This window comes from Entelurus aequoreus, linkage group LG20 (assembly GCF_033978785.1).
Source record: "Entelurus aequoreus isolate RoL-2023_Sb linkage group LG20, RoL_Eaeq_v1.1, whole genome shotgun sequence".
In the NCBI taxonomy this organism is placed as follows: domain Eukaryota; kingdom Metazoa; phylum Chordata; class Actinopteri; order Syngnathiformes; family Syngnathidae; genus Entelurus; species Entelurus aequoreus.
The window spans coordinates 15,972,121-15,989,740 of NC_084750.1; the positions used below are offsets into that span (position 1 = coordinate 15,972,121).

The 17,620-nt window shown below is 36.5% G+C and overlaps 1 protein-coding gene across 6 annotated transcripts in view; it reads left to right on the plus strand.

Moving 5' to 3' along the window:
• hycc1 (hyccin PI4KA lipid kinase complex subunit 1) overlaps window positions 1–17,620 on the plus strand; it is an 86,424-nt gene that overhangs the window by 57,355 nt on the left and 11,449 nt on the right. For all 6 annotated transcript variants that reach the window (XM_062029469.1, XM_062029470.1, XM_062029468.1 and 3 more), the window contains 4 exons: window positions 2,349–2,444; window positions 2,654–2,770; window positions 2,944–3,031; window positions 8,930–9,092. In XM_062029469.1, coding sequence (XP_061885453.1) covers window positions 2,349–2,444; window positions 2,654–2,770; window positions 2,944–3,031; window positions 8,930–9,092 — 464 coding nt within the window. The remainder of the gene's footprint in view (window positions 1–2,348; window positions 2,445–2,653; window positions 2,771–2,943; window positions 3,032–8,929; window positions 9,093–17,620) is intronic.

The window sequence follows — 17,620 nt, forward strand, 5'->3', positions numbered from 1 at the left end:
CCCTGGACAAGTCGCCACCTCATCGCAGGGCCAACACAGATAGACAGAACAACATTCACACTCACATTCACACACTAGGGACCATTTAGTGTTGCCAATCAACCTATTATCCATCAAATTGTACAATATAGAAATAATTTTTCGGTAAAAATCCGGTAGCTCAGTTGCCAGAATTGTATTGGAAAAACAGGAAACAAAAACATTTTAATATTGTTTTTTCATTTACAGTAATACACCTTAAAGACAACGACCGTAGGTTTTACAGTAAAACAGTGGTAGTGTTTTCCCATTTACATTTACAGTATACATTGTAAAAAACAGTACATTTCATGGTAAAATTTTGGCAGCTAAACTTGACTCTAAAATCTACATATTTTTCTTAGTGTACGTAAAAATATATAACAATTAGAGATGTCCGATAATGGCCTTTTTGCCGATATCCGATATTCCGATATTGTCCAACTCTTAATTACCGATTCCGATATCAATCGATACCGATATTTACAGTTGTGGAATTAACACATTATTATGCCTAATTTTGTTGTGATGCCCCACTGGATGCATTAAACAATGTAACAAGGTTTTCCAAAATAAATCAACTCAAGTTATGGAAAAAAAATGCCAACATGGCACTGCCATATTTATTATTGAAGTCACAAAGTGCGTTATTTTTTTTAACATGCCTCAAAACAGCAGCTTGGAATTTGGGACATGAGGAGGTTGAGGGGGGCGGGGTTGAGGGGTGGGATAGGGGGAGCGGGGGGTGTATATTGTAGCGTCCCGGAAGAGTTAGTGCTGCAAGGGGTTCTGCGTATTTGTTCTGTTGTGTTTATGGGATGTTCTCCCGAAATGTGTTTGTCATTTTTGTTTGCTGTGGGTTCACAGTGTGGCGCATATTTGTAACAGTGTTAAAGTTGTTTATACGGTCACCCTCAGTTGCAATGTTTGGTGACCAATGCTGTACCTTCATTCCTAACAACACTTCCCCCGATGGCTCAGTTTAGAGGGCCCCCATCTAGGGAACTACTGAAGTTTCAGGGGTCTCTGACCCCTTCAAAGATTGGCTTCAAAGCACATTTGGCAGGTGGACTGACCTAATTAAGTCTGTCTTGGTCTCCATTGGAGCTTTTTTGACCATCATAGCCTCATGCGGTTGCTTTATCGCCCCTTGTGCTAAGTGTCACTAAAGGGGGTCTAGCAAAGTGGTAACTTTACGACTTTCGAGAATTGTTGGTTTCCTTCCCTGACCATGACGACATTGACGTGGACTCCCTCCATCAGTCTCCCATGTAAATATGCTGTTGTTTTATTGCTAGCTTGCTTAAAGAAAAAAAAAAACAGCACCTACTTTAATGTGGGGCGTGCCTTATAAGTTTTGTACAAGTAATAAAGATCTTATTAGAAGATCTTAAAGGGGGACTTGTTGTAACCAGATCAGAACCATATCCATATTTAAGTGTTACTTCTTTCTGAACTCCTATAGTCATATTTTCATCAGCTAATGTCTCGTCTGGTACAAAGTGCTTGCATTCGAGTGTCCTTGATGAGTCAGTGTTGAATATTCTCTCTGTTGAGACTGCCATAACATTCCTAAGATAAGAAGCACAGCGCGGTGCTGGGCTTGGGGGACAGCAGGTGTGGAGGAGGAAGGAGGGGAGACCTATCTAGACGGGCGAGGGAAACGCTGGTGTACTGGGTTGGTCTCACGTTTGTCCTCAAAGCTTTGACAATAAACTACAAAATACCAACTACTGCCTGGTGATTGAATATAAACATCAGCTTATGTGCCATTTAAGAATTCGGGAATGACCAACACCTTAGAATCCCTCGGAGGAAGAGCTGGGCTACGCAACAGTTCACAGTGTGGCGCATATTTGTAACAGTGTTAAAGTTGTTTATACGGTCACCCTCAGTGTGACCTGTATGGCTGTTGACCAAGTAGGACTTGCATTCACTTGTGTGTGTGTGTGTGAAAAGCCGTAGATATTATGTGATTGGGCCGGCACGCAAAGGCAGTGCCTTTAAGGTTTATTGGCGCTCTGTACTTCTCCCTACGTCCGTGTACACAGCGGCCTTTTAAAAAGTCATACATTTTACTTTTTGAAACCAATACCGATAATTTCCGATATTACATTTTAAAGCATTTATCGGCCGATAATTTCGGCAGCCCGATATTATCGGACATCTCTAATAACAATAAATAGTTGTGTAATGAAGCAATTTAAAATATATATATAATTTTCACTGTTAAGTGGCTCTCCGAGGGCCGCCATAAATAACAGGGGTGTACTAGGTGAACATAAGATTGTGTCTTTTTAAAGCACTGTATAATGTGTTTGTTTTGTCAGATTTGATGTGCTGACGTTCCTGTTGCTGTGCTACAACGCTGCACTGAGCTTCATGAGCACCACCTCCCTCCAGTCCCTCTGCCAGCTCAGCTCTCGGTAAAACCCGCACACACGGCAGCAAGATTTCACACTTAGCGCATGTCTTTCATAGCTTCCGAGTCTCACTTCTCAGTCACGAGTCTGTTTAATGATTACACTTTGTGTTTTTTAATATGCACGCAAGTACCTATTGAATTTTTGCTCTGTGCAATTTTGACGTCCCTGTTGAACTGTTACAACTTCTCATATTATTGGTTATCCTCCAGAGTGTGTATATGTGGTTACCCGCGGCAACAGATGCGGCGCTATAAAGGTATTAGCGCGCGGATGACGGTCACATCAGATTTCTTGGTTCAACTCCTCACAGGGATACACTTTGCATCGTGAGTGTACACACATGCCTGCACACACACTTTCACTGTGTCTGTGTTTTTCTTTTGTGCTCATCTAATCTGCGTCACATTCAATGTACTGTACGTTTTTAGAGGTGTCAAGTTCCACTCCTATTGTCAGTACTGCAATCTGATCATCGTTGTTTGACGTCCATTGTGGGCAGGTGCAACGGGGAAGCGGAACTGGGATCCAAAGCCCTGGATGACGTTCTGTATCGGGCCCAGCTGGAGTTGCTCCCCGAAGCGCTGTTGGTGAGCGCAACGTTCTGTGAGAGGAGGAAGCATGCGAAGCAGACGTATCGCCTTTATACACCGCACACTATGCTGCATTGTGTCGGCCTGGTGTGTCAGTCCGCAAGCTGTGTGTAATCCCACTAGATTATTTACATGCTTTCCACTCCGCTCTGTTTAGCTGTAAATCCTTGCTGGTGAAGCAGATTGGAACTAAGCCTACAGCATTACTACACCAGTCAAGGTGCATTCCTCTGCAACAATCAAAACACATGACTTATGGATCTACATTAACAGGATCTTATATAAATCATAGTTTCAAAATAATTGCCTTGTGAGTAGAGATGTCCGATAATACCGATAAATGCTTTAAAATGTAATATCGGAAATTATCAGTATCAGTTTCAAAAAGTCAAATGTATGACTTTTTAAAAGGCCGCTGTGTACACGGACGTAGGGAGAAGTACAGAGCGCCAATAAACCTTAAAGGCACTGCCTTTGCGTGCCGGCCCAGTCACATAATATCTACGTTGTCACACACACACAAGTGAACGCAAGGCATACTTGGTCAACAGCCATACAGGTCACACTGAGGGTAGCCGTATAAACAACTTTAACACTGTTACAAATATGCGCCACATTGTGAACCCACACCAAACAAGGATGACTAACACATTTCGGGAGAACATCCGCACCGTAATACAACATAAACATCCATCCATTCATCCATTTTCTACCGCTTATTCCCTTCGGGGGCGCTGGAGCCTATCTCAGCTATAATCGGGCGGAAGGTGGGGTACACCCTGGACAAGTCGCCACCTCATCGCAGACGACATAAACACAACAGAACAAATACCCAGAAGCCCTTGCAGCACTAACTCTTCCGGGACGCTACAATATACATCCCCCCACTACCCCCTACCCCCCACCTCAACCCCGCCCCCCCAACCCCTCCCACCTCAACCTCCTCATGAGCATGTCCCAAATTCCAAGCTGCTTTTTTGAGGCATGTTAAAAAAAATAATGCACTTTGTGACTTCAAAAAGTCACAAAGTCACAAAATCATCATTTTTTTCCATAACTTGAGTTGATTTATTTTGGAAAACATTGTTACATTGTTTAATGCATCCAGCAGGGCATCACAACAAAATTAGGCATAATAATGTGTAGGGATGTCCGATAATGGCTTTTTGCCGATATCTGATATTCCGATATTGTCCAACTCTTTAATTACCGATACCGATATCAACCGATATATGCAGTCGTGGAATTAACACATTATTATGCCTAATTTGGACAACCGGGTATGGTGAAGATAAGGTACTTTTTAAAAAAAAAAAAAGTAAAATAAGATAAATAAATTAAAAACATTTTCTTGAATAAAAAAGAAAGTACAACAATATAAAAACAGTTACATAGAAACTAGTAATGAATGAAAATGAGTAAAATTAACTGTTAAAGGTTAGTACTATTAGTGGACCAGCAGCACGCACAATCATGTGTGCTTACGGACTGTATCCCTTGCAGACTGTATTGATATATATTGATATATAATGTAGGAACCAGAGTATTGATAACAGAAAGAAATGGGGGGAGGGAGTTTTTTTGGGTTGGTGCACTAATTGTAAGTGTATCTTGTGTTTTTTATGTTGATTTAATAAAAAAAACAAAAAACAACCCGATACAGATAATAAAAAAACCGATACCGATAATTTCCGATATTACATTTTAACGCATTTATCGGCCGATAATATCGTCAGGCCGATATTATCGGACATCCCTAATTACTACTCATGAGCGCCAGCAAACATGATAAAACATCACTTACTGTACAGTGTCTGCTCTCACTGGGATGCCAACTGATAGAATGTTGTTATACGCAGTACAGGCCAAAAGTTTGGACACAACTGATGGTCCCAACCCCATCGATAAAGCAAGAAATTCCACTAATCAACCCTGATAAGGCACACCTGTGAAGTGAAAACCATTGACGCTCATGGAGAGAATGCCAAGAGTGTGCAAAGCAGTAATCAGAGCAAAAGGTGGCTATTTTGAAGAAACTAGAATACAAAACATGTTTTCAGTTATTTCACCTTTTTTTGTTAAGTACATAACTCCACATGTGTTCATTCATAGTTTTGATGTGACAATCTACAATGTAAATAGTCATGAAAATAAAGAAAACGCATTGAATGAGAAGGTGTGTCCAAACTTTTGGCCCGTACTGTATAATCCTCGCACAACATGTCAAATGAATGCCTGGCAATGGTAGTAATGGTGATATTAATTACAATAGTAAATAAATGGAAAAAAAAAAACATAAAATAGTGAGAATAACAGTAGGGATAATGGCAATACATACAATAGAAAATAAGTACAAATAAAGAACCTAAACAGAGTTTAAAATCATTAGTGAAAAACCTGATTAAAAAAGGTGTGCATTTTCAACCATTTTTAAAAATAAATATATCAATTCAAACAATTGTATTAATCCCTCAAGGGGCAATTAATTTTGAGCAGCAGGTTATGGTGGTTCGTATAGCCTACACAAATACATAGTAAAACAACAACATGAAGCTTAAAATGGATAATAATATTAGCGGTCTCTGTAGTCCTGAGGCTCTCCGGCAGGCTGTTCCACAGTTTGGGGCTATAGCAGCTAAATGCCTCTTATCCGCATAACTTTTTCCACTCATGAACGAGGTGTTGCAGCGGTCGGGACAAAAAACCCACAGTGTTCCGGGATTATGTTTCCACTCGCGTTCACTTAAAGAATGTCCTCACTGCAAATACTTGTAAAGAGTCTTACCTCTTGTGGCATAATAGGCGTTAGGTCAGGGGCCTTTTGAGATTCAAAGCTTTCTCTTGTGCATAAATCTGAAACAGATGGGATTATAGATTTTATTTTAGTTGGTTCAATCACATGGATGACTTGTTTGGAACACTATTTATTTTTCAAATGTATTATTTCCGATACAGTAGCAGCTCAATGCACAAGCTTGATTGGCTCTGTGAAGGAGTCCTTTACTAAAACACTTGAATCTCAAATCAATGTCTCCCAAATTAATTGATCAATTTAATTCCTGCTCGGCCCTCCCAAAACAGCACAATTTTAACATGTTACATACAGTACAGGCCAAAAGTTTGGACACACCTCCTCATTCAATGTGTTTTCTTTATTTTCATGACTATTTACTAGGGATGTCCGATAATATCGGCCTGCCGATATTATCGGCCGATAAATGCGTTAAAATGTAATATCGGAAATTATCGGTATCTGTTTTTTTATTATCTGTATCGTTTTTTTATTTATTTATTTATTTATTTTATTATCCATCCATCCATCCATTTTCTACCGCTTATTCCCTTCGGGGTCGCGGGGGGCGCTGGAGCCTATCTCAGCTACAATCGGGCGGAAGGCGGGGTACACCCTGGACAAGTTGCCACCTCATCGTAGGGCCAACACAGATAGACAGACAACATTCACACTCACATTCACACACTAGGGCCAATTTAGTGTCGCCAATCAACCTATCCCCAGGTGCATGTCTTTTTTTATTAAATCAACATAAAAAACACAAGATACACTTACAATTAGTGCACCAACCCAAAAAAACTCCCTCCCCCATTTCTTTCTGTTATCAATATTCTGGTTCCTACATTATATATCAATATATATCAATACAGTCTGCAAGGGATACAGTCCGTAAGCACACATGATTGTGCGTGCTGCTGGTCCACTAATAGTACTAACCTTTAACAGTTAATTTTACTCATTTTCATTAATTACTAGTTTCTATGTAACTGTTTTTATATTGTTTTACTTTCTTTTTTATTCAAGAAAATGTTTTTAATTTAGTTATCTTATTTTATTTTATTTTTTTTTAAAGTACCTTATCTTCACCATACATGGTTGTCCAAATTAGGCATAATAATGTGTTAATTCCACGACTGCATATATCGGTTGATATCGGTATCGGTAATTAAAGAGTTGGACAATATCGGAATATCGGTTATCGGCAAAAAGCCATTATCGGACATCCCTACTATTTACATTGTAGATTGTCACATCAAAACTATGAATGAACACATGTGGAGTTATGTACTTAACAAAAAAAAAGGTGAAATAACTGAAAACATGTTTTATATTCTAGTTTCTTCAAAATAGCCACCCTTTGCTCTGATTACTGCTTTGCACACTCTTGGCATTCTCTCCATGAGCTTCAAGAGGTAGTCCCCTGAAATGGTTTTCACTTCACAGGTGTCATAGTTGTGATGCCTTCAGTGACAATCTATAATGTTAATAGTCATGAAAATAAAGAAAATGCATTGAAATGAGAAGGTGTGTCCAAACTTTTGGCCTGTACTGTACTTTTTAAATAGAAAAACAAGCTTATAGATAAGTATTTAATTAAAAAAAATACTATAGAATGTACTTCTAACAACTACACGAGTTTTATGAAGTAATGTAATCGTAATGGACAGCATTTATCTTGGAGAGCGGACTTTTATTGACTAATTGTTTGCCAATTCAATATTAGTTTAACATTCTTGGTTGGCATTAGACTCATTGTGCTTCGATATAGTGCACACTAACAGTGACACGCTCAAATTGCTTTACCCAGTTGGCGACATTCAACTTTTTTGATTTTAATTTTAATTTTTCAATGAATAATCTTCTTCGCAGCACTGTCATTCACACCCGCTTTCTGTCTGCCTGTGTTTAAAAAAAACAAAGTTAGGTCGATCTATAACAGGTGTGTCAAAGTGGTTTTCACTGAGGGCCACATCACAGTTATGTTTGGCCCCAGAGGGCCGCTTCTGACAGTGAATACTATTATTACACGATTTTTTAATGCATTTTATTAGTCGATTTTTTTACTAATTAAAATGTTAAAAAAAATATGGTAAGTTGCAATAATTTCACCTCAAAATGTAGTGTATATTACTGTAAATGGAAAAACAGTACTGCTGTTTTTATGGTAAAAAAAAAAAAAATGGCAGCTCAGTTGCCAGAATTTTACAGAATTTGTTTTTTTACTGTAAATAAAAACAAAATTGCAATTTTACGGTGAAATTTTGGCACCTGAGCTGCCAGTTTGTTTTTTTTGTTTTTTTTTTTTACCGCAAATCAACAAGTGTAGATTTTTTGGTGTATTACTGTAAATGCCAAAACGGCACCACAGTTTATTACAGTAAAAAAAAAAGTACTGTTTTTTTCATTTAGAGAAAAATGCTGTAAAAACAGTAAATTTCACAATTTTACCATGAAATCTATTGCTACTTTTACATTGCACAATTTGATGGATAACTTGCTTTAAAAATCATTATTATTAGTATTTATTTATATTTAAAAATGGTTTGAATGTTTGATAATATATTTTTGCATAATTAGACAATATTTAAGCTAACATAAATTGCGATTACATGGAGTACTTTTTTTTCTTCTTCTCCCAAAATAGAAAAATAATGCATTTAGTAAGAAAAGTTACAATACTTTATTGATACATATTATTTCCAGGCTTTCGAGGGCCAAATAAAATTAAGTGGCGGGCCACATCTATGCTAGCGACTATGACTAGATGTTTTGGGCGGATTTTACGGGATTCAGTGTGGCATTCACTTCATCATGATGTTTGTAACTAGAAGTTTTGCTTGTAACTTAAAGCATAACAATTAGCAAAGAGGCAACTCTTATCCAAAAACACTCTTAAGTTGTATTATAGAAACAAACATTCAAAAAAACATATTCTTCCTTAATAAAAAAGAGTTACATAATGAGCACTAGAGCTATTTTGGTGTCACCACTGACGGGCCAGAGGCTATACAACTGCAAATTAGGCCAAAGTAGCTGCAGCAATTTTCCTGACAGCTCTGGAGGAGTCTTGGCCTTAACAGTGTGCTTATCCCGTCCATCAGGTGGGTAACGCCATCAAGTCCTCGCTGCGGGGAGCAGCGCTGAAGAGCAACACCAAGGAGGGCGCGCGGAGTATCCAGGTGGAGATAACACCCACCGCCTCCAGGATCTCCCGAAACGCTGTCACTTCCCTCTCTATAAGGGGCCACCGCTGGAAACGACACGGTAAGCACGCCGTGGTGGTGTTAAATGTTAAGTGTGCGCATACAAAAGCCGAGCGAGCAGGAGGGTAATCGTTGATCGTTGTCCATCATCCTTCCATTGTCTTATAGGCAGTGTGTTTTAGTGTTGCCACGCATCCGCTTTTAAGCTCATAGTGTAGATTTACAGCTAATGCACACCTTCCATCTGTACACTGTTTGTGTTGCATTTTAGATGAGCTGAATTATAGCCATCTGAAGCTATCCAATAGCCTTTTTATCTGCCGGATGCTGCTCATTGTGGCTTTTTATAGCACTCCATTCAGATCTCCACAGCATATACTTTGACCATGTGTTGAATGGAAGTATTATTGTAGCAAAATTACTTACAAACGTGTATCTCAATCTGTGCGTGTGTATGTGTATATATATATATATATATATATATATGTATGTATGTATGTATGTATGTATGTATGTATGTATGTATGTATGTATGTATGTATGTATGTGTATATATATATATATATATATATATATATATATATATATATATATATATATATATATATATATATATATATATATATATATATATATATATATATATAGATATGTGTGTATAGATATGTGTGTGTCCGTATTTCAATCGCCGCGTGTGTAAAAAAAAAAAAAAAATATATATATATATTAGAGATGTCCGATATTATCGGCCGATATATGCGTTAAAATGTAATATTGGAAATTATCGGTATCGTTTTTTTTAATTATCGGTATCGTTTTTTTTTTGTTTTTTTAAAATTAAATCAACATAAAAAACACAAGATACACTTACAATTAGTGCACCAACCCAAAAAACCTCCCTCCCCCATTTACACTCATTCACACAAAAGGGTTGTTTCTTTCTGTTATTAATATTCTGGTTCCTACATTATATATCAATATATATCAATACAGTCTGCAAGGGATACAGTCCGTAAGCGTGCTGCTGGTCCACTAATAGTACTAACCTTTAACAGTTAATTTTACTAATTTTCATTCATTACTAGTTTCTATGTAACTGTTTTTATATTGTTGTACTTTATTTTTTATTCAAGAAAATGTTTTTAATTTATTTATCTTATTTTACTAATTTTTTTAAAAAGTACCTTATCTTCACCATACCTGGTTGTCCAAATTAGGCATAATAATGTGTTAATTCCACGACTGCATATATCGGTTGATATCGGTATCGGTTGATATCGGTATCGGTAATTAAAGAGTTGGACAATATCGGAATATCGGATATCGGCAAAAAGCCATTATCGGACATCCCTAATATATATGTTTTATATATATATATATCTGTCAGGTTCAAACACTGATGACATCTATTAAACAAGACAAGAAGCAAGGAATTAAACAGAGACAGAATTAAATTTGGCTCAATTGAGGAGAGACGTCTGGACTGTACTCTACAGTCTCACCACGCTCCGGCGAAGGATTGTACGCCTCCTCTTTTATTTGGACTTTCCCTGATTACATGGCAACAGCTGTTTCTAAGGCACGGGGGTCGTAAACATTCATCGCCTTTGATTACAACAGTTCAAAGAAAAGGTCGTAAAACAGTTCAAAGAAAAGGTCTCCTTGGGGGGAGTCAGGCCCTGCTTCCTGGCCGCTTTGTAGTTCTCGGGTCAAGACAAAATCTTTCTGTGGATTACAATTCATCAAAGAAACAGAACACCTTCATGTTGCTTCCCATCCTACACAGTGGAGTTTTACAAGCCTTCTTCTTGGTAGGATCAAAGACAGCTTTTGTCTTCTCGCCGGGAACTCATGGAAACACAAAGTTTTGTGATAACTTAGATACAATTATTCTGACAGTATCTGTGTGTCCGTATTTCAATCGCCGTGTGTGTAAAAAATGTTTTTAAATAAATATATTTGTGTCCGTATTTCAATCGCTGCATGTGTAAAAAAATGTATAAAAAATGTATATAAATATATGTGTGTCTGTATTTCGATTGCCGCGTGTGTTAAAAAAACCAACATATATATATATATAAATATATCTGTGTCCGTATTTCGATCGGTGTGTGTGGGGGAAAAAAAAATGTGCGTATAGATATTTAGATGTGTGTGAAGCAAGAACCCACTATTGCACCGGTGTCAAACTCAAGGCCCGTGGGCCAGATCTGGCCCGCAAACACTTGCATACTTGCCAACCCTCCCGTTTTTACCGGGAGATTCCCGGTATTCAGCGCCTCTCCCGATAACCTCTCGGCAGAAATTTTCTCCCGACAAACTCCCGGTATTCAGCCGGAGCTGGAGGCCACGCCCCCTCCAGCTCAATGCGGACTTGAGTGGGGACAGCCTGTTCTCACGTCCGCTTTCCCACAATATAAACAGCTTGCCTGCCCAATGACGTCATAACTGTAGAATGATCGAGGGCGAGTTCTTGGTTGCTTATGTGGGTTTATTGTTAGGCAGTTTCATTAACGTCCTCCCAGCGCGGTAACAACACACAACAACAGCAGTCACGTTTAGTCTACCGTAAAGCAGTTCGTCTGCCGTAAACAGCAATGTTGTGACACTCTTAAACAGGACAATACTGCCATCTACTGGATAGCCTCCAGAACACTGAAATTCAAGTATTTATTTTATTTATATATATAATAAAATATATATATATATATATATATATATATATATATATATATATATATATATATATATATATATATATATATATATATATATATATATATATATATATATGAAATACTTGAGTTGGTGAATTCTAGCTTGAATATATTCCCCTCTTAACCACGCCCCCCACCTCGGAGGTCTCAAGGTTGGCAAGTATGCACTTGGAAATATGTTCTCAATAAAGTACTTAATATTTTCTCACTAAATGTAACTGATTTTTTTCATTTTGACAGAAAAAAATATGTACTGCTTGAAATTGCATACCTTTTAAACTTTAATAGTATCCATTATTGCAACAAATATGACCGTACATTATCATACTTTCCAAAAAAATGTTTGTCTAAATCAAAATAAATACTTAAATATCTGCCTGATTTATGATTTTACAGCAAACTACCCATCAAATTAATAAAAATTACAATAAATTTACAGTGTTCTTTACAGCATATTACTGTAAATTAAAAAAAAAAAAAAAAAATTAGTGTTAAAATTCTGTTGACTGAGCTGCCATATTTTTACTGTAAAATCTTGCTTTTAACGGTGTATTACTGTAAATGGAAAGACAGTTTGTGTGTTTTTACGGTAAAAAACAGGCATCTAAGTTGCCAGAATAAAAAAAGAACTTGTTCTGTTTTTCCATTAACAACATAATGTTGTAAAAACCAATGTCAGTTTAATAGTAAAAATCTGGCAACTAAGCTGCCAGCTTTTTCCATAAAAAACAAAACAGTGTTACTGTTTTTATATTTGCCGTAAAATGTTGCAAAAAATTAAAAAAACACTATTTTACAGTAAAATTTTGTAAATGTAAAACAATTTATATAATTAATAATGAAATCCAGAGGCAAATTCATACATTATTCGCTGTTACAAGCGACCCTCTGACGGCATCCATAACTGCCATTATTATCTATTGCAGGGGTCACCAACCTTTTTGAAAGCAAGAGCTACTTCTTGGGTACTGATTAATGCGCAGGGCTACCAGTTTGATACACACTTAAATAAATTGCCAGAAATAGCCAATTTGCTCAATTTACCTTTAACTCTATGTTATTATTAATAATGAATGATATTTACACTTAATTGAACGGTTTAAAAGAGGAGAAAACACGAAAAAAATGACAATTAAATTTTGAAACATAGTTTATCTTCAATTTCGACTCTTTAAAATTCAAAATTCAACCGAAAAAAAGAAGAGAAAAACAAGCTAATTTGAATCTTTTGGAAAAAATTTAAAAAATAACTTATGGAACATCTTTAGTAATTTTTCCTGATTAAGATTAATTTTAGAATTTTGATGACATGTTTTAAATAGGTTAAAATCCAATCTACACTTTGTTAGAATATATAACAAATTGGACCAAGCTATATTTCTAACAAAGACAAATCATTATTTCTTCTAGATTTTCCAGAACAAAAATTTTAAAAGAAATTCAAAAGACTTTGAAATAAGATTCAAATTTGATTCTACAGATTTTCTACATTTGCCAGAATAATTTTTTTGAATTTTAATCATAATAAGTTTGAAGAAATATTTCACAAATATTCTTCGTTGAAAAAACAGAAGCTAAAATGAAGAATTAAATTAAAATGTATTTATTATTCTTTACAATAAAAAAATAAATAAATACTTTAACATTGATTTAAATTGTCAGGAAAGAAGAGGAAGGAATTTAAAAGTTAAAAAGGTATATGTGTTTAAAAATCCTAAAATCATTTTTAAGGTTGTATTTTTTCTCTAAAATTGTCTTTCTGAAAGTTATAAGAAGCAAAGTAAAAAAAATAATGAATTTATTTAAACAAGTGAAGACCAAGTCTTTAAAATATTTTCTTCAAATTCTATTTGAGTTTTGTCTCTCTTAGAATTAAAAATGTCGGGCAAAGCGAGACCAGCTTGCTAGTAAATAAATAAAATGTAAAAAATAGAGTCAGCTCACTGGTAAGTGCTGCTATTTGAGCTATTTTTAGAACAGGCCAGCGGGCTACTCATCTGGTCCTTACGGGCTACCTGGTGCCCGCGGGCACCGCGTTGGTGACCCCTGATCTATTGGATAGAAAGATAAGTCGTACTCTGCAAAAGTCACGTGTAACAATCTGTGTGTGTGTAATCAGATCCACGTGCGTGTGTTAAGTTGTCCATCTGTGTTTCCATCGGCGTGTGTTTAAAAAAAAAAAAACAACTAGAAAAAAAAGCAGGAACAAAGTCGTGCGCGGCAGAGGTGTCGCAAAAGTCTTGTGTAAATAGACATCCAAGTTCCTGTTTCTCACACATTTTTTTTTTTTTTTTACACACACCGATCGAAATACGGACAGATATTTTTTTACACACAGACAACTCATACTACGGACAGACAACTTAAAACACACACACGCCGGTCTTATTACACACACAGATTGATGTACAGTCACACATTAGTACACACACACGTGAATTGGATTACACATACTGGTGTTGTCTCAATACCAATATTTTGGTACCGGTACCAAAATGTATTTCGATACTTTTCTAAATAAAGGGGACCACAAAAAAATGACATTATTGGCTTTATTTTAACAAAAAATCTTAGTGTACATGAAACATATGTTTATTATTGTAATTTAGTCCTTAAATAAAATAGTGGACATACTAGACAACTTGTCTTTTAGTAGTAAGTAAACAAACAAAGACTCCTGATTAGTCTGCTGACGCATGCAGTAACATATTGTGTCATTTATACACCTATTATTTTGTCAACATTATAAAGGACAAGCTGTAAAAATGGATTATTAATCCACTTGTTCATTTACTATTATTATCTGGTTAGTTTCTGTTTCAACATGTTCTATCTAAACTTCTGTTAAAATGTAATAATCACTTATTCTTCTGTTGTTTTGATACTTTACATTACCGTATTTTTCGGAGTATAAGTCGCTCCGGAGTATAAATCGCACCGGTCAAAAATGCATAATAAAGAAGGAAAAAAACATATATAAGTCGCACAGGGGTCGGGAACCTTTTTGGCTGAGAGAGCCATAAAAAGCCAAATATTCTAAATTTTTTCTGTGAGAGCCATATCATACTTTTTTTAACACTGAATACCACTAAATGCATGCATTTTTAAGTAAGACCGACATTTTTAGAGTATAATAAGTCTATTACTATTTTTAATAACGTTGTTATTCTGAATTTAACCAATAATAAACAAAATACTTCTTACCAATAATGCGACGTGTTGAGCCGGTGCAGTAGAAAAACAGATGGATGGAATAAAATGCATGAGGATGTTTTATATTTTGAACGTTATTTTTAACACTGTGATTATCAGCGAGATTACTCATTAATTATCGTGTTAAGCAATGTCAGCTAAGATTTACCTGAGAGCCAGATGCAGTCGTCAAAAGAGCCACATCTGGCTCTAGAGCCATAGGTTCCCTACCCTTGCACTGGAGTATAAGTCGCATTTTTGGGGGAAATTTATTTGATAAAATCCAACACCAAGAATAGACATTTGAAAGGCAATTTAAAATAAATGAAGAATAGTTAACAACAGGCTGAATAAGTGTACGTTATATGAGGCATAAATAACCAACTGAGAAGGTGCCTGGTATGTTAACGTAACATATTATGGTAAGAGTCATTCAAATAACTATAACATATAGAACATGCTATACGTTTACCAAACAATCTGTCACTCCTAATCGCTAAATCCCATGAAATCTTCTTCCTCGGTGTCGCTTCTAAACAACTCTGCCAACTCCAAAGGTAGAAAATGCGCCGCTTCCTCTTCTATCGGTACGTCGCTTACGTCAGAGTCATCGTCAGTTGCAGTTCCAATTATTCCAGCCTTTCTGAATCCGGACAGGATGGTTTTGGTTGTCACTGAATATATTATTATTTGATATTTTACGGTAATGTGTTAATAATTTCACACATAAATCGCACCAAACTATTGAAAAAACTGCGACTTATAATCCGAAAAATACGGTAGTTTGGGATGATACCACAAATTTAGGTATCGATCCGATACCAAGTAGTTACAAGGTCATACATTGGTCATAATTTAAGTTGTCATGTGTCCAGAAATATTGATGTAATCATAGTAGTATCGACTAGATACGCTCCTGTACTTGGTATCATTACAGTGGATGTCGGGTGTAGATCCACCCATGGCGTTTGTTTACATTGTGACTAGGGCTGCAACTAACGATTAATTTGATAATCGATTATTCTGTCGATTATTACTTCGATTAATAATTGGATAAAAGAGACAAACTACATTTCTATCCTTTCTGCAGCATACACCAATAATAACACAGAAATGTAACTCATCAGAACTGAATCAGATATTGTACACGTTTCTGTTGTGAATAATAAAGGATTCATTTTAGGCTGCCTCTGAATAATAGCATGAAATATTCCAGCACCTTCATAACGTTTAGTTATACTAAAGCGTCACTCAAATCTAAATTGATTTATATAGCTTTATCAGCCCGGCTACATTGATCCATTATGAAACCAACCTGAGATATTTCTGTCCGTTACGTTTATTTCCAAATTGGTAACCGTGCGTTTTCTCTCTCAAAACGGAGTCAAATGTGCCGGAGACACATTATCAGTTGTTGCAACAAAGGCATAACTTTAACGTTACTCATAAAAAAGCTGAACTCATGAATGCTTGTTGCCACTATGGACTTAAAAAGTTACGTACTGTGAGTTCTTCCCTTCATCCATGGCTCCAACATATTTCTTCTTCAGGTGCTCCTTAAGCAATGTTGTACTTCCGTGCCATTTTGCAGGAAAAGGTCTTCTTTGAAGTCTTTAAAGTGAAGTGTTCCCACACTTTTGACGACTTAGGTGTTACACTTTTCTCCATTGAAGCAATAACCTCAAGATGTTTCTCCGCTAAACTATCGGTACTGTTTTCCTGCGCCATTTTTCGAATTTTTCCAGCAAAGGAGACGGCGTCGTCACGTGAGCTGCACATGACCACATCATTGGCTAGCTTACGCCACCTCATGAGACGTAGCCTAACCGCCGCCCTGGCGCTGTTTTGTACTGTTTTTGTACTTATTTTGATTATTGTTTCTCAGCTGTTTGTAAATATTGCAGTTTATAAATAAAGGTTTATAAAAATAAAAAAATAACCAAAAAAAAAAAAAAGCCTCCGCGCATGCGCATAGCATAGTTCCAACGAATCGATGACTAAATTAATCGCCAACTATTTTGGTAATCGATTTTAATCGATTTAATCGATTAGTTGTTGCAGCCCTAATTGTGACGCCGGTGAGCTGTTGTATCCTCCTACGGTGTATAGTGAAGCATGTTTAGCTATTTCTCGTCCTGCAGGCATGATACTTGTAAAAAAAAAAGTACTTTATTTGTTGCCACGGCGGATGGACATTAGCTGCTAACTAGCGAGCCATGTCTTAAAGCACCTCTTCCTGAGGGTGTTTCAGTGTTATAACTTCACCTTTATCTTTACTTTTTAGGCCAAAATGCGTCCGTTCCCCCTTTTTTGTCTACACACTGTGTCTGCTTGTATGTATTCTGTGTGTGTGCGCTGCCGAACATGCTCCTCTGCTCGTAAAACCAGCATGACATGACGACGACACGCCGTCATGCCTGACAAATATGAAAAATATGGCGAACTGGTACTTTATAAACAGTATAGTACCGTTTTTGATTCATTAGTACCGCGATACCATACTAGTACCGGTATACCGTACAACCCTAACACATGCACAGATTCAGATACACGTTTGCAAATAAATTTTCTACAATAACACTTCCATAGTGTTGTCTTATCACTATAATTTTTGTCTTTTTGTTTTTCTGCCATTGCATTAATTACTTTTGTGTGTCCTCTTGTGGCCGTGTGTGCCTGT